We start from the raw sequence: 19,882 nt of genomic DNA, 5'->3' as shown, positions 1-19,882 counted from the left end.
CTGGAAAGGGTTATATTAATCCCCAAACATCAAAGCCGGCAAATAACCCTCGAGAGAAGAGATGGCACAGATAAGCCCACTCAACGAGTGCGACGATAGATCAACCCAGAAAAGACATTAAGATAGCCCTCCTTGGTCAACATAGTAAAGTCAACGATAACCCGCCCAGACCCAGCCTGCGACTGCGCCAGCTGGGGGTTCAGGTTAGGCGAAGGTTCACCATGTTCATGGAGACCAGGCGGAGGTGTCGAAGGCCCATTACCAACAGAGCCCTCGGCACCAACCGCCAAATCAGCCAGGTGCTGAAGCGAGCGCTGTTCATTTGGCCCCATAGGCGGCTGGCCGCCCTTGGTGCCAGTGCCAGCACCAAGGCCGAGATCCGCTTCCTGGAGCTGGCTCTCCTGGGACTTGATACGGCGCCACTCAAGGAAAATGCGGATCTTGGAATCCCACTCTGGAGTCGCGAAGATGTTAGCGAACTCCGAGGGGTCGGCGTTCCGCTTAGCGCGGCGTTCGAGGATTTCTTCCAGTTTGTCTAGGGAAGCCCAGCACTCTGATGCGTGTTCTGGGAGAACGGTTGCTTCGAGGAGGGTCATTGAGGCTAGGGCTAGACTGTGCAGGTCGAAGGGGGAGGGGAGTCTGTTTTGCATGGTTGCCTTGTGCATTTCGGTGATGACTTCCTGGGCGCAGAAGATGATTTCGTAGGGGCTGTAGACGTAGACGTGACGTTTGATTAGGAGGCGGACTGTCCAGTAGAGCTGGGTTTGGAGGCTTTCATATAGGGGGCGCGTTGTGGCGTTTTCGGGGAGTTCGTGTACTTGGAATACATCTTCCATTTCGGCTAGGCGTTCTAGAGAGGAGACAAGATTTGCGCCGACGATGCGGCCTAGGCCTGTGTTTGTTTGGCAGACATTATGATCGACGTTGGCCAGGGTTACCATTTCCGAGAGGAAGGTCGAATATGCTATCATAGGTTAGTTGATGATTCGTTGAGAGGAAGGGAATGAGCAACATACAGGCGATTCCACTTGTAATCTGACCGACGACCTTTTCATCCTCCCGGCCGCCAATCTCGTGGCCACCCAAAACAGTCACATCCGCAACACTGATAGCATACCAGCGTGCCAGAATAACCAGGGAAACCCAGTTGCGTCGGGTGAGGTTGGCATCCGAGTCAACATCAGAATCCGAAGAACGCTTGTTCTTCAGTTGACCCTGGCTTTTCGCCAGATCGTAGCCAAGCTTGTTAGCTGCCTGCACAAGGCTACCCTTGGGCACACCATCTTTCAAGACAAAGTTGTCTGGTCCACGGGTGTCACTGTCAATGATCATGAGCAGCAAGGATTGTAGCCAGACAAGGTTGACAGGGGTCGACTGGACCATCAATGGCTGGCGGGTGTGGAAGAGGAGAAGATCCTGCGCGTTATCGAAACCATTGATTTTCTCGAAATTACCAGCAACACGAGTCAAGTCAGTGCGGGTTGCGCTATACAAGGCATAGCAGAAAATTTCCTGCGCCTCTCGATTGCATTGGTGCAGAAGCTCCAATGTGCGGTCCTTGGTATGGGGAAGAATTGGCAGAAGAGTATGGATCTTTTGGTAGTACGCATCAAGAGCACCTTCATCGAGAGTCACCGGGCTCATGTCATCATCGCCTTCATGCTTAGGCAAGTCGGTCATCTCAAGCCCGCTTGGGAGGTCGTTCTCGTGGCCAGTCGGGTTCCAGAAAAGATTGCCTGGTTTCGGTGCGCTTCCATTGGCAACCGTTGGATTGTATGGGTCTGCAGTTGTTTCAGAGGTATCGAAAGCATTTTGCGAGACGCGGGCATTGAAAGACGGCTGCGCGAACGAGGAGCTGGGCAGACCTTCGAAGACAGAGTAGGTTCTCTTGCGATTACCCGAGGTTGATTCCACGGGGGATGCGAAATCCTGGTATCCTCTTGGTAGCGACACTTCGTTCATAGACTGGTATGGCACATCGGGTTGGACGATTCCAGGTTGCATCTGGTTCTCCAAGGTATGGAGGCGCTCAGCAAGTTCCTTGATATAACTATTTCCCAATTAGCATGGGAAGTTGTTGTTATAACACACTTGTTATCTCCTACCCTTTACTAGGACCACGCTTCATCGGGACGCGACTGAATTGACATACAACGCCTAGACGCCGACAGTTGGAGCATGTCTCGAGACCAGTTTCCGAGCTCGCGTCGCATCGAACCTGGAGGGGAAAACGCGTCTTAGTCTCTGGATCATGGTCGCGTTGGGGGGAAAAATAGTGATACCTTTTTGCGCCGACATTCGTCACACGCTCGTGAGATCTTGGATCGCTTCCGCGCACTCTGCTCGCCATAGCTTAGGTCGTGGTTCGGGTCTACGCCAACCTGTTGACTCGGAGGGAATTGGAGCATATGCTGGTGCTGGTGTTGATCCTCCGACGAGTTACGGCCCATATCGCCGGCATTAGAGGAACCAAGCACCATGGACTGGCCATGGTGAACGCCATTGTTCGACTCTCCAAGGCCAGGACCGGAGGCCTCGCGCGACAGTTCCGCGGAAAGCAATTCGTCGGTGGTCATTTGGCGGTTCCCATAATATGGCATGGCGCCCTGGGCCATCTGCGCACCATTGGGCGATGGGTAAGAGGGCGCCGGAGGCATGTCAGATTGCTCGCGAGAGTTCATCACGCGAGAAATGACTGGAAAATCCAAGTATAATGATGGGTTGTGGGCAAAGCGGGCTTCCGGGAGATGGGGGAAGAAAGTGTAGGACGCAAAATGTCAGAAGTGAAGTTTTACAGGCTAAAAGTTCGCGGGGGAATTTTCAAGGGGGCTAGCGCCGAGGGCACCGCGTTAAGCAACAACATTTTGACGTAGAACTTATATTGATATCTCATTCTGAAGCTATCTCGACATCGCGTTTACTTTTTGGGATCGCACGGAGGACGGCCTTTCGTTTCTGCGTGTTGGAGCGGATTAACACCTTTTCCTGGGTGCCTTGTTACTCAGGCCGAGATCACGGGGTTGGAGTCGCCGGTTCGAGCTGACCAGTGTTCTTTGTTTCTCAGGCAGGTCTGTTGACATACTGTAGAATATCCAAGCCAAATGAATTCACTATGGATTCTTAGCATCTTATGGTTGTCTCCCATGCACAAGGCATTTCACCTGTTCCCAGGCAACTACAGGCAACCGAGTCTGCGGCTCTGTTACATGTAGATGGACTCGGTTGTAGCCACGAATTCGGTGCAGATGTCTACAACTACCGTACAATCTCAGCAGAAGACACTGACACATAGCGATTTTCGGCAAGACAACCCGATAAGCAGTGTTACCTGCCAACTCTCGGGTGATTTCCGAATGACTCCATTTGCTGTTCCGGATATCTTATCCTCGGATTCGATCTTATCATCTACGGGGTTGAAAAGAACCGAGGCCAGCGAAGTTTGCTAGCTTGTTTACATTGTAACTATTTGGATCTAAACAGGCAGAGCACTCCATCGGCGTTCAAGTAGCCACTCAGATATCCTGATTTGAGGTAGGTTCAGTCGGGTTAGCGCTAGGCATTCTATATTTCTCCGCTCTACGCGCGCGAAACTTTACCTACCGTTGCATATTCCGGACATTGATCTGGTCGCAGGGATCCCACATTAAATAGAGCTAATCCAAGGCAGGGGTGACTTGTTGGCGGTCCATCTATTCCTAGAGAAAGAAATCTCTTCCCTTTCTATGCAGTACCGTTACCAGACAATACATGTCCAGTGCCGCGTAAGAATAGACGAACCGGGCCCCTTGTTTGATTGGCGGGAATTGGGGGCGCAGATCAGGGCCCGCCGGCCCCAAAAGGCTCTGCAGGCCGCCCGAAGCAGGAACACTGACGCCATCGGGCTATGACTTGCATCGTAATCGAATGTAATTCTGAACCTGGCTTCTTTCTGAGACCGGAGAGGTATCTAGTCCGGATCTGATCAACGTCATCTGGACTATATTACTGTCTATCCCGTAAGTCTCTAGATTTTCAACAAGGATCATGGAAAGTTCGAGTACCTGGACACTAGACAGGGGGTTGAAATTTTGAAACATACCATAAGCGTCACGATGTCTTACGTACAATTAAGTTGTCCAGGTCGGGATGTGCGGCCCCAGGTTTTACTAGCGAGATTGGTGGGGATGGGTTCGTGGGTATGGACACTCAACAAATTGTACATGTAGGAGATGATATGTTCACTTATTGAAGGGGAGAAGATAATCGATGATACAGTACGAGAGACACGGTCGACACGGTAGCTGACTGCATATAGTTCGTTGGGGATAGGGCTTCCGGTTTGGGGCATAACACCAGTCAAAAGTCAATAAAAACCCATATTACTTCATAACCCTTTACCCTAACCTAATAGTCCCAATCCACTTTCCTTTGTAAAGACGTAAACCTGGAGTAAATTACAGGTACCACCTACGGTCATCCACAGTCACCTCAACCGCAACGAAAATCCTCGCCCGTTATTAACGTTCCCCCCTTCCCATTCCCTTTTCCCTCTTACATAGGGTGTTCAACGACTCCTTATATCGAACGCTTTCTACTTTGGCCGCCACTACCGGTACTTGGTGTCCTGTCTTTAGGCCGGCGCCAAACGGTGCGTAGGCTTGGTCCCCCTCTCTACTCTTTACTCTCCGACTTTATCCCCCCCCCCTCCTCCCTCTCCGATCTCGCCTGATACAGATACCCTTTGAATTTCCGCTTCTTTTTTTTTTGGGCAGTTCGCAGTTTGTTGGCGTTCTGTGAACCTCGCATTGGGACCTTGCCATATACCCTTTCTGTTCGGCTCCAGTAGCCATCGCCTTGACGGCTTGATTCCTCACCGGTCTACTCCGACCGGCCTGTTTTCTTGATACCCTATTTCTCTCGGTCATCGCATGTGTACTTCACAGTAACACTCGCAGCGATGCTCATCGAAGGTGAGAAGTGGGCTTGTGAAGCTTGCGTCCGGGGTCACCGCGTCAGCAGCTGTCATCATAGTGGTACGTTGGATCATGCGATTCTCAACCAATCTCAAATATCTCAATCTGGTCACTTCTAACCTCCATTAGACCGCCCTTTGACCCACATCAATAAAAAAGGCCGCCCAGTCTCTCAATGTACTCACTGTCGCGGCCTACGCAAGTCTCGGACAACTCACGTCAAATGTGAATGCGGCGACAAGAAGAAGAAAAGCGACTCCGACCCTCATGATACCCATGGCCGCTGTGGCTGTTACCATGGCCAGCGATGCACCTGTGCACTCAAAAAGGACCATCTAGATCCTGTGCCTGAGACCGGTCTCCCTTTCTCTCCACCGCTTCCAGTTGAAACCTCGCGGAAACCGCCTTTGATCTCGACCAAGTCCGAGTCGACTTTGACGATATTCCGCGACGGCCACCATAAACCCGCCCATAAACATAATGACATGGCCCACAAATGTGGATTGCCTTATACGATTCCACGATCACATACCATCCATCATCCGGCCGATTTACCACGTCGGTCCGTGGATCATCTGCCGTTAGGCCAGTCGGCCTTTATTAAGGAACCTTTGGCGCTGTCTGAACATCCGCAATCGCAACAACCATCTCAAAATGGCTCTCCCAACAGTGCACCAGCCTCGGGCGATGACGACGTGAAGCCCGTTTCTCTCGACCAGTTATTCGACAAGTTCGCCACCCCTGCCCTCCCATCATTAGATCGCGCCAACGATGCGACCTCAAATCCCACCTCTGCTCCTCCTGGGATAGAGAAATATCCCTTGGAGCAGATCGTCACCAATGTCCCTCCTCTCGACATCTCCGCCTTCTCCTTCCCGACCACGAGCACCAATTCTCCGGTTACCTGCATGGCCTTCCAAGACTCGTATCGAGAATGTTACTTTACCTCTCCGGATTCCGATATGCCTCTCGGATCTGCCGGTGTTGGTGCTCCTTCTGTCGACTGGTCGAGCTTCCCTCTATACTCCGATGTTCCTACCTCGACTAGCACACAAGCCCCGTCATACGCCAGTTTCGACTACACATATCCATCCGGTCTCCCACCACCGTCATCATCAGGGGAGATCTCCGAAGCCGATGAGTTTGGACCGCTGCCAGGGTTAGGTCATGCCGGCAATGACATACATGATCTGCACAGCGTCAGCGAAGCGTCGGACATGGACCATATGCGCCTCAGCTCTGCATCCTCATTGGTCGGTCTGCCCCAGGCGCGTCTCCTTTCATCCAATGACTTGGACTCGATCAACATCGACGACTTCCTCAAGTCGGCCAATGAGTCTACCGCAGCGCTCGAGCACCAGCTGCAGGCCAACATGGACTCAAAACCGGTTCCCTCGCAGGACCTCTACGCCATGCCACAGACCCAAGGATACAAGCCCATGACCACGGCCCCCATGACAATGCCCTCGCCGCCAGACTCCGTTCCTATCTGGCCCAACGGTCTCTTCGACGCCGACTCCACCCCACCCATGGACGACAACTTCTTCCAACAGTCCTGGGCGTAGTTTAAAAAAAGGACCGAGACTGGGTGGTACAACCTCCCTCTTCTTACCTTACCTTACCTTGCTTTCTTCTTTCTCTTCCTTCCTCTGTCCCCGGGGCTTGCTGTTCGCACTCACCACCACCTCCTCCACACCGTCTTCATGACCCTGATGAGAGATGATGATAAATGCCTTTGTCTTGTTCCATTAGCCAGTCTAGATTCCTTCCTTGATAGCTATTCAATCTAGAGGGGTTTGTGATTTGGTCGATTGTGCGCCTGTGCCCTCTGTGCCTGTGTGTCTGTACATTCTTTTGCTTGCTATTTTGTTTCACCCCTCACTATGCATGGCTTTGGTTCTGCTGTTCTATAGAGCTTACAGTTTGTTTTACTCTTGTACAATGACTCGGTACCTTCAACACAGTCGCCTCCGGGCAATGATACCCAAACTCATGCAATGCGGAGCAAATTATAAGATGTTTCGGATTCGTGGCTCACTGTTTATGTAGGGGATGGGATGGATGTAAATAACATCTATCCCTCGATATACCAGCAAATCAACATTCAGATTGACATACCAAGAACCCTCAGTTCTCAGATAAACTATACACTACGCCGCCTCTCAGAACGTTAACCATTGCCAACCAATCAAACCAAGCAACCACACTACTCGAGTCAACCTTTCCACAAGCGGCGTCAGATCTAGCGGTGAGACCAGATTCCTGGTAGTTGTACATCACATCTCACAATGCGACATTCCTCGACTCACGCGCAACTTTGAATGCATTTGTCTTTCATTTAGGCTTGACCGGCGTGCCCGGCGTGCCCGGCTTAGCCGTATCATTTCGATCGATCGATCTTCAATTTAGTGTATGAGTGTAGGAACGGGCACATACGGTAACATGCTGATACCCAACCATCCCCACCAGTAACCTTAACCTGAATACAATCGACCAAACCCACAATCCTCACACAAATACACAAATCACCAAAGAAAACAAAAATCCAAAAGAAAAGAGTAAATTACAGCTCCTTTGTAAACTATACCCATACAGAAACCCCAGTACGCCCAAAAATACAATGCAATGCAAAGTCCATCTCAGATCCACCCACGCACATACACATACACAAAAGCTACTGTACACACAGACATAAGCTACAGTACAGCACGAAATCATACAAGCATCATCCCTGGTCCAACCCCCCTCAAAACAGCTAAGCATTAGCCAAGAATGCAAGTCGAGGCTTGTATTGTGAGAGGTTGGCTGAGTCGGTGTGACTGGACCATTGCGTTGATTCTACCGGCTATAGAGCATGCTGTGCTGCATTATGTACGCTGTACGATCTAGCGGTGGAGGAAGCTTCCTGCTCCATGTCTCATGGTCATGGCATGGTCATGGTCATGGTCATGTGCTACAGAACCGGACTGAGCTGGGCTGAGCTGAGCTCGAGTCCTTGCATGACTAGACATACTGTACCCCGTATCCCGGGCCTAGGGGTTGGATAGGGATGTTTCTCGGTTCTTGTGTGCCGGTGTGCCTGGTGTGTACTGTACTGTATATCTGGGGCTGTTGGGTTCACCGCTTCTTGGTAGTTGATGCATTGAGTTATGTTTATTCATTGCATGTACAGTATGTAGGGGAAGGATGTGGGTGGAAATGCTACCAGTAAGTTATGTCATTGTTGAATGGGACATTGAGATCTATTGGGATTTGGACTGTATATACTATGTACTAACTTATGTGCTATAAACGTAGACTGGGGTCTACAGTAGGTGGCTGCATCTACCGTCGAGAGAGGTGCGTACGATTGTTACAACTTGACTGGGTTTGTCTCATGATGTGGTTTGCTTGGGGGAATGTTCCTAGAAAGGTATTGTTGGAATGTGATATAATATTACGACTATCTCAATCTGAGGGAGCCTGGCATGGAATCGAGGTGAAGTTGGTCTATGAGATACGCTTTAAGTGTCTCTCGGATGAATATATTTATTAGTCCTCGGCTAATTTCAAATATATATCTGTTCTTCCTGCAATTCTTGTCAATCGGTATACTACTAAGTCCCCGAAGCAAACATGTATATCTGATCCCAATCAAGGGAAATATAGTATGAAGCTGTCAACCAGTATACAACCCTATACAGATACATACAGCCCGAAAACCATGCAAAGCCCCAAGTAGACACGAGAAGAAATATTGTGATAGGAAATTGGCAAGTCCAATAGAGTAAGTAGTCTATAAGGTATCCCGAACGAACCAAATCCAAATCCAAATCCCAAACCAAAACATAGCATCACAGAACCCCAAATAGCGGGCTCAAATCGCCTGAATAGAAGCGGGCCAGAGCATGACCCATGCATACGTGATTTTTATATTTGTGGGACATATGTTTAGCGGTACTTGTTCATGAACTCGGAGTGGAACTGAACAATGCGCTCGACCCAGTCGGTGCCGGGGGCGAGGAAGGTCGTGCGGAAGTGAAGGGTGTTCTCCTTCTGGCCGAAGCCAGAGCCGGGAACGACGCAGACACCTGTGGCGTCGAGGAGGGCCAGGCAGTAGAACTCATCGGCGGCGCGGTTCTCGGCCTTGGCGGCTTCGACGGCCTTGGCTGGGAGGTTGATTTTGGGGAAGAGGTACATGGCACCCTAGGGGGAATTAGTAAATGTTGCATTGGGGAATGGGAGAGGGTAAACGTACCTGGGGCTCCTGAACCTCAACACCCTCCATACGCTGGAAGGCGTTGTACAAGGAGAGAGCGCGCTTGTGCAGACCCTCCGAGATACCAGTGTACTCCTTCTGGTAGAGCTCGTGGCTGGGCTCACCCTGGACCGGAGGGTTGACCATGCACTCGAGCAGGCACTGTGCCACGACCGGCGGGCACAGGCCAATGCTGACGAGCTTGTAGATCTGCTCCTGGACCAGAGGATCAAAGCCGACGAGCTCGAAGTAACCACCGCGGTGGCCACACTCACCGACCATACCCTTGGAGATACTGTGCAGCGAGACCAGCTCGACGTCATCGTACTTGCCGGGCATCTCTTTCTGAAGCTGGCGCAGGCGCTTCTTGAACGAGACAAACTCGCCCTTGAAGACGTTGGTCTGGTAAACTTCGTCGGCAATCACAACCAGGCTCTCCTCGGCGGCGACATCAAGGACCTTCTTGATGTCGTCGGCGCTCAGAGAGGCACCGGTTGGGTTTCCGGGGTTGATGACTACGACGGCGCGCACGTCAATTGCGGCAGCCTTGGCCTCCTCAATGGACTTGAGGATGGCAGTGACATCTGTACCCCAGGCCTTCTCTTCCTCGAGAAGATAAGGCACGCAGCGGGCGTTCAGCAGAGAGAGGGTGGCGGTGTAAAGAGGGTACTGAGGGATAGGCACCAAAACACCAGCGCTCTCGTCGTTGCAGATGACACTGAGGAGGGTGCTGACACCGGAAGAGGCACCGGCAGTCAGGAACAGGTCCTGGGGGTTGGCGGGGAAGCCGTCACGGTTCTCAATGAACTTGGCGACGCTGTTCCGGATGCCGGGAGCACCCTGGCTGTGACTGTAGGCACCGACACTCTGCACATTGGCGAGCAAGGTCTGGGCACGCTCAATAACATCCTGCTTGTATCCGAAGGAAGTCTTGAGGACCTCGGGATTCTCCAACAACAATGGGTTCTCGACGAGACTCAGAACCTGACGGAAGAATGTGATGGGCTTCTGGTCGAGTTGCTGGGGGTTACCGATGTTGGCGAAGATCACACTCTCGAAGGGCAGCGACTTGTCGCCATCGATCAGGCGCTGGCGGTAGTCCTCGGCCTTGACAGCGAGTTCACCACGCACGGCGTACTTGGCTTCCCGAACGGCGGGGTTGATGTTGTCCACGGTCAAACACTTGGAGGTCTGGAAGGTTGACAAGGTACGCTGAGCGGTATAGGAGACGGTAGTCTGAGTCATGGTGGGCTCTAAAATCACCCGAGGCTGTTAGTGAAGTTCAAAACAGGGTTATTGTTGTGTCCGATGGTTGGGTTGGGCGGAACGAGCAAGATAAAGCACGATGAGATGTAAAAATAAGGCAACCAGGCAACTCTGATTTGTGACCTGAGAGCCAAATTGCGGAGATGCAACTATATAAAGCCTCATACGTACCTGAAGCGGAGAGGCACCCCGCATAAACCGGGCGATATAGGAGTCCCTTCGGCCGGGTCAGCGCCCGCAGCGGAGCTGCCCGCGCGCAGGATGCGAGCTTAATTGACCAAGACATGTTCGAAGTAATCAATGACACGATATTCTGACAATCCCTGTGTTGACGGGAAGAAGAAAAAAAACTCCATGGCCTTGGCCATTGGGCGGTGAATGAGTTGACTCAGCGTTTTTCCCCACAGCCCTGACGATAAGAGATATTAGGGCTTCACCGAGTCTCGACTGGGCTTACAGCGGTTACAGCGTTTCTACACATTTCAACACGGGAACCCGGTGACTGATAGCACCGACGATGTATAATAGTAACTCGATAACACCTCGGATCAGCCTCCGACGATCAATTTCCCTCGGAAAGTCTGGCGACTGCCCGGTTTTCCGGCGCCGCCCGATGCGGGGACCGATCTACTTTTAGTCAAATGAGATCATGGGGAATGGACTCGATTCTAGGCACAGATTCTCCATTCAGGTACATAATAGTCATTGGTTGGCTCGGCTCATGCCTCCGGTATATCAGTTCAGCTTCGTTCACTTCCACGCAGACGCACGGCTTGGCCGTACTTCTGAATCTTGGTGATCAGGGAATCACCGTGCTTCACCACATCGGAATACTGCTTATTCTTATCATCGGGTCGATTCGTCTCGATAATGCCGTTCACACGGTCAATAGTGCACGCAATGCGGTTGTTGGAAATGAATCGGGCAAGGTCCCTGAAATATTGTTAGCTGATTCTCTACCATGAGGAAAGAAACACTTACCGGTCCAGGTAGTCTACTGTCACACCAAAGTCGTTGGCCATGCCGCTTAGTCCCACCACACGGTAGCTCTGCAGCAACTGCTGGTAGGCGCGCAGACGCATCTCACGAACGAACCAGGCACGATGCTCGTGCAAGTACCGATCTTGAGTCAAGAACTGGTCCTCAACACCTGCTAGTGCCTTGAAGAACGAGCGGTAGTTGCCATTGTAAAGACTGTTCACCAGGTTTGCCAATGGGGAGAAATCAATGGGGACTTCAGTGTCTACTGGAGCACTGGAGCCAGTTGCGAATGATGTCAAGTTGACGGCGGTGGTGGCACCGGCGGGTGTAGATCGTGACACGGAAGCATCCTTCATCTCCTCATCCCGAGCACCAGGGCCAGAGGAAATCTCTCCACTCAGTGCAGCCAGCTGATCCTCTCCAGCGCCAAGAATGGCCTTGATTTCAGGTGCATCCACCACCTTCGCCTTGAAGTCTACCCGCTTGAGGGACAAAGATCCCGCAAGCACGGAGTAGATCACCAACGAAGAGTAACTGCACAGTTCGTAGCTTGTGAAGGTAGACAGACTGTCAAGTAGGAGAGGTGCAGCAAGGCTGTAAGAGCGGATAGTAAGCAGATGCAACCCCTTGTATGCCTTAAGGCGGTTTCTGCGGTCCCAGTCTCCACCACTCTCGACCAAGGTCTCTGCCCGTTCGATGGTCTTGTTCACGAACAAAAGATCACCGAAGAAGAGTCCAATACGAAGCATGGCAAGCACCAAGTCGATCTTGGTACCAAGGAAACCGGTCTTCTCGAGAAGGGCCTCGTGCGATTCGATAGCTTTGTCCTACAAGAAAACTAGCGTCAGCATGTAATCTTCGATATGAGCAAGACAATATCAAAGATATCTTACCTTATCTCCCACGCGAGCCCAGAACTCAGCTCGCTTACCGCGCGCGGCCTGTACTTCGGTCTCACCAGCAGCTTCCTCTGCGTCATCTTCCTCCTTCTGGAAGCTCTCCAATTCTTTCTTGTTATCCTCCAACAAAGACTGGTAAAGCTTCTCATCCCAAGGGAAATCAAACTTCTGCGGTGTTTTACGAGAGGCAAGCATGTTGGAGGTGAGGAGCGGCTTTGTTGAGGTCCCTGCATTTTGCGGGTGCTGTGTTACGCCTTCGCCGGAGTTGTTCAGGATACCCTCGGTGGGATGGGCCAGGTGCCGATAAAGCGGCGCCATCTTGTGCTCGGTGATGACATCTTGAAGCTTCTTCAATGATGTTTGCTGAAGTGCTGGTGCGCAGGCCGGGTTGGAGAGGTTGAAGACATCTTGGGCGAGGGAGAGGTTGGGGAATTTGATGTATTGCGGATCAGACCCCATAATGGCGAGGGGTACTGGAGATACTAGGGGAAATATCACAAGCAATGAAGAGATTCACAAGGGAAGAGGGAGGATGGAAGTGATGTTGATGAGCAAGCCAGGTGCATCACCGTAGCCCGAGCTCAGCTGGCGAAAAGTTGTTCCGCCCCGGGCCTTCTTCGCGGTTCTCCATATAAATCAACCCCATAGAGCTTTCAAGGTTGTCATGGCTTGCTTCCTTTTTGATGAAGAGGGTTTGTTTCCATAATCACAAGTCAAATTTACTGGTTTGTTTTCTCGAGAGTCAGTCCCTCTCTTTTCTAATTTCCTAAGAGAATCAATGGTCAATGCAGGCTATCTGCGCAAGCGGTATCCTGATTATCTCGTAAATCATCTGATCTGTGGGATTTACCATATTTGAAACACTGGAGAACATAATTATGGACATATAACATGATATGAGTCTATTCTAACATGCTACAATAAACAGTATATCATTGTCCTAGCATATCCGAAGTCACTATCATGGATTCTATCTTTGAATTACTAACAGAGACACTTGATACAACGTCAGTTCCGTACTCTATACTATAAGCTGTTTCTTGGTACACATAGGCGCTCGGTTAATGCTCTCGCTCTTTGAGGGTCGGCTTGTTAGCAACGGAATCAATCTTTCTTTCGATATGTTCCTCAAAAAGCTTCAGGTTTTCAAAATGCTGCTGATCCCTAGAACATTCAATACAAGGCCAATCATATGACAGCCCGCGCATATATTGCACCACTTTATTCAAGGGTCTCAGTCTAATTTCAGGGGGCGTGCCTGGACGTACTTATGACCCGATTTCGGAAGCGGGAGATGGACGTTTCACTCCAAAGTGGCTGCCAAGGAGTCGATAAGCACATTTTAAGCCTGACAAATCCCTTGGAATATTCTTCCATGACTTGCCATACTGAATCCTCATTTTACTGTTCCTGAAGAGGGTTAGAGTAAATCCTGCCGGCGCCGGTGGACCCACCCTGCTTGATAATGGAGGTTGAACAATGCTACGGAAGCATTCCGTGCTTTGTCTCATACCATAATACAGTAGATCTATATAATTTAGAAGAGAGAAGGGTTGATTTCTCGGCATTAATCCTTCTTTTCCTCATACATAGAGCCATGGCGCCATTCAAGGCTTTCATTGCAAGTCTGGGTCTTGTTGGCTTTGCCTCCGGTGCAATTCTCCCAAAGATCAACAGTTATCCTGGACATAATCTGGCCTTGGAGAACAGAACACTAGATGAGATCTACGCTGCTGCAAAGAATGAAACTGGTGAATTAGTGGTTCTTTGGGGTGGAGATGGTACGTTCTCTGTGGCCTTCATTGCTTTGGATCCTAGCCTCCGTGATCCATACTGGTACTAAGTTCACTGTTCAGCCGTTAGTCAAGGAGACTCAACAATTGCTGCATGGAAATCCCGATTCCCCGATATCAAGCTGAACTTGACTGTGGATGTTTCGAAATACCACGACAGTCGTGTCAATCGCCAGTTCCAGCGTGATGGTACCGACGGTGCTGATATTGCTGTCTTGCAGACCCTGCATGATTATGGCCGCTGGAAGCGTGAGGGCAGACTTCTTCCCTACAAGCCTCTCAATTGGGAGGATGTATACTCTTCAGTCAAAGATCCCGAAGGTGCCTTCCTTGGAGTATTTATCTGTAATTAACCCCTACATCGGTGAGTATCATTTAATATATTACTAATGAGACATGCAATCCAACAGATCAGTTCGGCAGCTTTGTCTACAACAAAGAATCACTGAAGGCATCCGACCTTCCCTCGACGTACGACGAACTCACCAACCCTTTCTGGAAGAACAAGCTTGTTCTCACCCAACCCAACGACGATGACGCGATCACCTACTTGTTCTCAACCATAATCGAAACATATGGCTGGGAATGGTTCGAAGATCTCCAAAAGCAAAACGTGAAGTGGGTTCGTGGCACAGGTGAGCCGGCAAACTACGTGGCAGAGACAAACACCTCGCGCGTTTTGTCATTCACCACAAACTTGAACGGCGCCAACAATATTGCCAACCAGCCCGTGAATGACAGTCGCATTCTGTGGCCTCAAACTGCTGCCATCTTTGCTTCTACCCCTCGACCGGAGAGCTCCAGGCTGTTTTTGAGTTGGTTGCTCAGTGATGAACACCAGCAAACATTTGGTGATAGCGGTAGCTATCTCATCCGGAAAGATTTGAAGGCTAAAGCTGGGAGTGTTTGGGATGATCCTTACACAGCTCTTACTGAGTTTGCTACTTTTATGGAGAACCGTGATCTTGTTGAGTGGTGGCGTCTTCAGTTTGAGACTTCTCTTGGTGTTGCCAAGGGCGTAAGCCCTGTTGAATCTTTCTTTGGAAAGATGCACGCTAAAAAGTGAGTTCCAATCTGAATTGTTTTGATCACGAGCTTTTAAATGCTCTTTGATGGTCCTGCACAGCGTTTATATAAATTTCCAAGATGGTCTTATATACTGAATTGCATTATACTATATACTACTCACCTAGAATGCCAGTTGGAACAAGTCCCAGATTTAATTTCTAATCCCGGTGCCTCCTATCTTTCGCCGGCGAGAGGCAAAAGAAAGTCCATCGGAAACCGGGTCCACTCACCATCATGAGCTTTATCCCCCACAAGGGAAATATGGGCAATCTTTTTGAGATACTAGGACGCCCAGGAGGTCAGCAGCCAGTGCTTAATTCGGACTTCATGTAGGTTACGCTAGAAGCTCTCTGCAGAAAACTTCTCAATATCGTTCTTTCGATATCTACGCTTCGCGGCAAGGAACAATTTTGCCTTTGACACGATATATTGAAAAGCCGTCCATCCGCGATTCTTCGGCAACGCCACCCATAAGGGCGACATTATTTGGGAATTATGGCGGGAGAGACTTCATCTCTTAGAACTAGGAGATATAGAACTCATAGAGGGTTATATGGATATGAAGCTCAAAGAGAAATACACAGGTCTTTCCTCTTAGGACCCGGATGAGTACGCCGTGGAAGAGAATGAAGGAAATATGATCAGTCTGGTGGCAGGGAGAGAAGAGGAAATACAGAGGATGGTGGATATGAAGGATGAGATTCCAGATATGAGAGAGTTGAAGAAGAGGAAGGCGATGGAGTGGGAGCAGATAGAAATTAGGACGGAGACAGACTAGGAGCGAAACGAACTGCTATCTTCTGCTTACGGACCAGATTTAATTGATTGATACTAAGGCACCTCAAATTTGATGCCACTGATAAACTAGTGACTTAACATTCTAGCGCTTTTTAAGTATTGTATTTTACATCCACCTTTACCTTTTAACATTGCATTGAATTTTTGGCATTCTAATGAATCGGATGAATCCTTAATTCTCGCCTAGCAGTCAACTCAGGCTACCTCAGTCTGCTAGCAATCCCCGACGTAGATCATGTACTTTGAGTGTCCAAGCCCTTGCTATCAGTCAATCAATCAATCAAAGTTCAATTAACCTATTGCAGCCTAACTAGTAATCAAGCCCTTGCTACTTCGGGTAAAATGTGGTACAGCTGTATGTTACTGGAATGCTTTCATTGATTCTAACGGATAGAGCCTAGGGACATGAGATACCTCGATTTTCTACGCTGCCACATGGTATAATTGCGAACCGAATGTGCCTTAAGCCTAAACACTGTAAATTCGATTGATAATTTATTCGATGCATTAAAATGCCGAATACTCGATACATTCTTAGAGGTAAAATTGGATGCAAAATATATTACTCAGATAGCGCTAAAATATGACTAACTTCTTAGGGGGAGATGGCTTTTTAGCAATTGTTAAACTGTTATCATTGTAGAGGCGAAGAAGAATGGTGTTGATGCGGGTACAAGGGTGAGTGGTTGACAAGGTCTATTAAGGTATAGTGAACTGGAGACGCTGACTGGTTCAAAAGGCTGTATCCACCGAGAGAGGAAGCGCTTCACTAAGCAGGACTGCACGGTATACGGTCTAGCGACGACTGGGAAGTCCGTTTATTTCCTGAAAATCTCGAATGGCTCCAAGGTAAATTGTTCTTACTTTTTTATAGCTATTTCCCCATCCAATACATATTCGTGGTCGACGTACGTTCTCACTCTTTTTTTTCAGCGTCTTTGCTGTTGGTCACGTGGAGGTTGCATACGCAACATTTCCAGTAGCTTTGTCGTAGAGAGCAAGAAAGATAGTTTCCAAAATACCATCAAGCTCTGACCCAAGACTGCAGGGCTCTTGAAACCAAGAGGCTCAGAATTTGACACTAAAATCGAACAGGAAAAAAGGCTGAGAGAATCCACTCCGAAAGGAGTCCACAGGCACGTGCTCACAATGTTGATTGCTCCCGAGGTTCTCCCTTGGACTTCACGGCAAACCGGAGGCAAAGACGTAGTCAAGATGGCTGTAGTATACTCTGTATCGGTCGAAATAATCTATCTCTTCCTCATCTCGGAGTGGCCGATACAACCATCAGTGCCATTGGCCATAAACATAAATCTTATCACACGAACGGGCGCCATTGGCTTACCCATGGCGGAAACCGGTGGTTTTGGGGCTAAAGCTTAGAACGATAAAGCTCGGGGGCCGGGTGCCACTACCGTCCGATACTTGGTTAGACGCGGGCCTCCGCACTCTGTGATAGGTACCGACCAGGTACCTTAGGGATACTATTCCCCATTTAGCATTTTCCAGGCTTTTTTGGCATTTGGGCATTTGCCTAATTTATTCTTTCTTTCTTGCGTAGTTAAAAAACTTTTCTTCTCTTGTACACTCTCTTTCTTGTACACTCGCCCGTCATCGTGACCAGGTCATATCCCGCAACCGGTCCCCTCACCTTTTCACCTCGCGCAGTCCTACTGAGCTCTAATCGTGAAACACAACCCAGCCAGTCGCAATTTTTTTCGGCGATCATGAGCGCAACAGAGTCTAAGCAGATGACTGAAAAGGGACCCGATCCTCTCAAAGAGGAGCGCGGGGAACTGCCACCCCTTGAAGATGTCGCAAAGGGTCGCTGGGAGCGCAGTTGGCCTACTATTGCCTGTGGTGCTGGTCTTTTCTCTGATGGGTACCTGAACCAGGTGAGTCTTCCTCCGTGTTGTACCACAACCATGCTGTCCGACGTACACACTACTGACACGCCTCGATCTAGATCATCGGCCCAGTGGGTACTATGCTGGGAAAGATCTACGGCACTGCATACACCGATTCCACTGCGGCGCAGAATGTCTCCTCGATTGTGTTCGCCGGTACCGTAGTCGGTATGCTGGGCTTTGGCTATACCAGTGACCACTGGTCACGCAAATGGTCCCTGATGATTTCCACCATCATCCTGTTTGTCTTCGCCGCGCTCGGCGCCGGATCGTACGGTGCCGGTGGTAGCATCGGAGGCATGTTCGCAGCCCTGACTGCTTATCGTTTCTTCCTCGCTGTGGGTATTGGAGGCGAATATCCTGCTGGCTCGGTCGGTGCTGCTGAGAATACCGGAGAGCTGAAGCATGGTCATAGGAACCGTTGGTTTATTATGTTTACCAACTTCCAGATTGATGCTGGCTTCGTGATTGCATCTTTGGTCTCTATGATCTTGGTGTTGATCTTTACCGAAGACCACCTGCGTGCTTGCTGGCGTGTCGCGCTGGGATTCGGCGTTATTCCCCCTTTGAGTCTCATGTATCTTCGACTTAAGATGAACGAACCAGAGGAGTTCAACCGGGAGCGCATGCACAAATTCCCTGTTTGGTTGATTATCAAGTAAGCTTTGGCGATTGAATGTGATGTGAGACTTTGACTGACCTCTTTCTAGGTTTTACTGGAGGCGCCTGGTATGTGGACATTCTGTCGATCTTCAAGAAAAAAACGCTAATTCGTAACCAAACAGGCTGTTGTCTCGCTCATCTGGTTCCTCTATGACTTTTCGTCCTACAGTTTCTCGATTTACTCTTCCGAGTGGGTCTCTATCATTCTCGGCGATGAAACTGCTCTGTGGAAGAGCTTTGGTTGGGCAACCGTGGTCAACTGTTTCTACATTCCGGGCTCTGTTCTGGGCGCCTTTATGAGTGACTGGATTGGACCCCGGTATACCCTTGCTCTTGGCGTCGGCCTCCAAGGAATTGTTGGATTCATCATGGCCGGATGCTACAAGTGGCTTGCAACTAAGGCCAACGTTGCCGCCTTTGTGGTTGTATTCGGGTAAGTGTGTCCAAATATTTAAAAAGACCCAAACTTGGAACAGCTCATGCTAATCTATCAATACCAGAGTCTTTTCCGCCCTCGGCGAAATGGGACCGGGCGATAACATCGGCCTGATCGCAGCCAAGACCAGTGCAACCGCCATTCGAGGCCAATACTACTCCTACGCAGCTGCTATTGGAAAGATCGGAGCATTTGTGGGAACCTACGTGATTCCAATTGTTCAAAAGAATGCCCCCAACAAGATTCGTGCCGGGCAAGATCCTTTCTTCGTGTCTAGCTCTCTGTGCCTGCTGGCTGCTTTCCTGGCCATTTTCATGGTCCCGCAGATTAATCAGGTATGACTTACGTCGTGATATCGATCATACCTAGACACTAACCGCAACCTAGGACACAATTACTTACGAAGATGCCAAATTCCGCGACTACCTCGAGGCAAACGGCTACGACACCACCACGATGGGTGCCAACAACCGCCAGAGTACCACCGCAGAACAGGAGTAATCGCTTTACTCCATTTGAATCCCATTGCACCACCACCACCATACCTTGCTGAACCAGACCGACTCTTGCTCTGCGGCAGCTCCATCAGCACCCATTATCTGAGATTTAATCCCCTACGCGCCAATTCGATCAGTAATTTTTTGAAACGACATGATACGAATGATGAGACAGCGACAATACTAGCCCTTGCGACTTGCTTCCCCTGCCCCTGCGACAAGGTTGATAGCTTCATGAGACAGAATATTTATGTAACTAGCGTGGGCATTGACGGAGCAGATCTGCTGGTGATCTAGCTTGGTGGTGCAATTTCACGGGAGAATTTGTGTAGTTTTACACCGTGTGCCTGATTTTAGGGCCGATTTTAATACATACCGCGGCACA

General features: G+C 49.8%; 7 protein-coding genes across 7 annotated transcripts; 3 read left to right on the top strand and 4 right to left on the bottom strand.

The window, feature by feature from the left end:
- Positions 1-80: 80 nt before the first annotated feature.
- On the bottom strand, positions 81-2,681 carry N7511_001400 (putative C6 finger domain protein; the record flags this gene model as incomplete). Its single annotated transcript, XM_057123825.1, has 4 exons — positions 81-964; positions 1,017-2,050; positions 2,106-2,218; positions 2,283-2,681. The coding sequence occupies 4 exons, from the start codon at positions 2,679-2,681 to the stop codon at positions 81-83; spliced, it is 2,430 nt and encodes an 809-aa protein (XP_056989558.1).
- Positions 2,682-4,820: 2,139 nt separating this feature from the next.
- Positions 4,821-6,517, top strand: N7511_001399 (copper fist DNA-binding domain-containing protein; the record flags this gene model as incomplete). Its single annotated transcript, XM_057123824.1, has 2 exons — positions 4,821-5,012; positions 5,082-6,517. Exons 1-2 carry the CDS (start codon positions 4,937-4,939, stop codon positions 6,515-6,517), a joined length of 1,512 nt encoding a protein of 503 aa, XP_056989557.1. The 5' UTR covers positions 4,821-4,936.
- A 2,365-nt stretch (positions 6,518-8,882) lies between these two features.
- On the bottom strand, positions 8,883-10,434 carry N7511_001398 (putative alanine aminotransferase; the record flags this gene model as incomplete). The annotated part of the gene is made up of 2 exons (XM_057123823.1): positions 8,883-9,137; positions 9,190-10,434. 2 exons carry the CDS (start codon positions 10,432-10,434, stop codon positions 8,883-8,885), a joined length of 1,500 nt encoding a protein of 499 aa, XP_056989556.1.
- A 48-nt stretch (positions 10,435-10,482) lies between these two features.
- N7511_001397 (uncharacterized protein) lies at positions 10,483-10,741 on the bottom strand (the record flags this gene model as incomplete). Its single annotated transcript, XM_057123822.1, has 2 exons — positions 10,483-10,604; positions 10,627-10,741. The coding sequence occupies 2 exons, from the start codon at positions 10,739-10,741 to the stop codon at positions 10,483-10,485; spliced, it is 237 nt and encodes a 78-aa protein (XP_056989555.1).
- A 454-nt stretch (positions 10,742-11,195) lies between these two features.
- N7511_001396 (proteasome regulatory particle lid subunit RPN7) lies at positions 11,196-12,794 on the bottom strand (the record flags this gene model as incomplete). Its single annotated transcript, XM_057123821.1, has 3 exons — positions 11,196-11,388; positions 11,437-12,263; positions 12,330-12,794. 3 exons carry the CDS (start codon positions 12,792-12,794, stop codon positions 11,196-11,198), a joined length of 1,485 nt encoding a protein of 494 aa, XP_056989554.1.
- Positions 12,795-13,932: 1,138 nt separating this feature from the next.
- N7511_001395 (ABC transporter substrate-binding protein) lies at positions 13,933-15,194 on the top strand (the record flags this gene model as incomplete). Its single annotated transcript, XM_057123820.1, has 3 exons — positions 13,933-14,116; positions 14,192-14,473; positions 14,539-15,194. The coding sequence occupies 3 exons, from the start codon at positions 13,933-13,935 to the stop codon at positions 15,192-15,194; spliced, it is 1,122 nt and encodes a 373-aa protein (XP_056989553.1).
- A 2,527-nt stretch (positions 15,195-17,721) lies between these two features.
- Positions 17,722-19,501, top strand: N7511_001394 (putative MFS phospholipid transporter (Git1); the record flags this gene model as incomplete). The annotated part of the gene is made up of 6 exons (XM_057123819.1): positions 17,722-17,889; positions 17,961-18,559; positions 18,612-18,630; positions 18,687-18,997; positions 19,065-19,335; positions 19,388-19,501. 6 exons carry the CDS (start codon positions 17,722-17,724, stop codon positions 19,499-19,501), a joined length of 1,482 nt encoding a protein of 493 aa, XP_056989552.1.
- Positions 19,502-19,882: the final 381 nt, after the last annotated feature.

Source organism: Penicillium nucicola (genome assembly GCF_028828085.1).
Source record: "Penicillium nucicola strain IBT 29836 chromosome Unknown utg000001l, whole genome shotgun sequence".
NCBI classification, from domain to species: domain Eukaryota; kingdom Fungi; phylum Ascomycota; class Eurotiomycetes; order Eurotiales; family Aspergillaceae; genus Penicillium; species Penicillium nucicola.
Note: the sequence above shows the minus strand (reverse complement) of the source record. Positions and strands in the feature narration are given on the sequence as shown.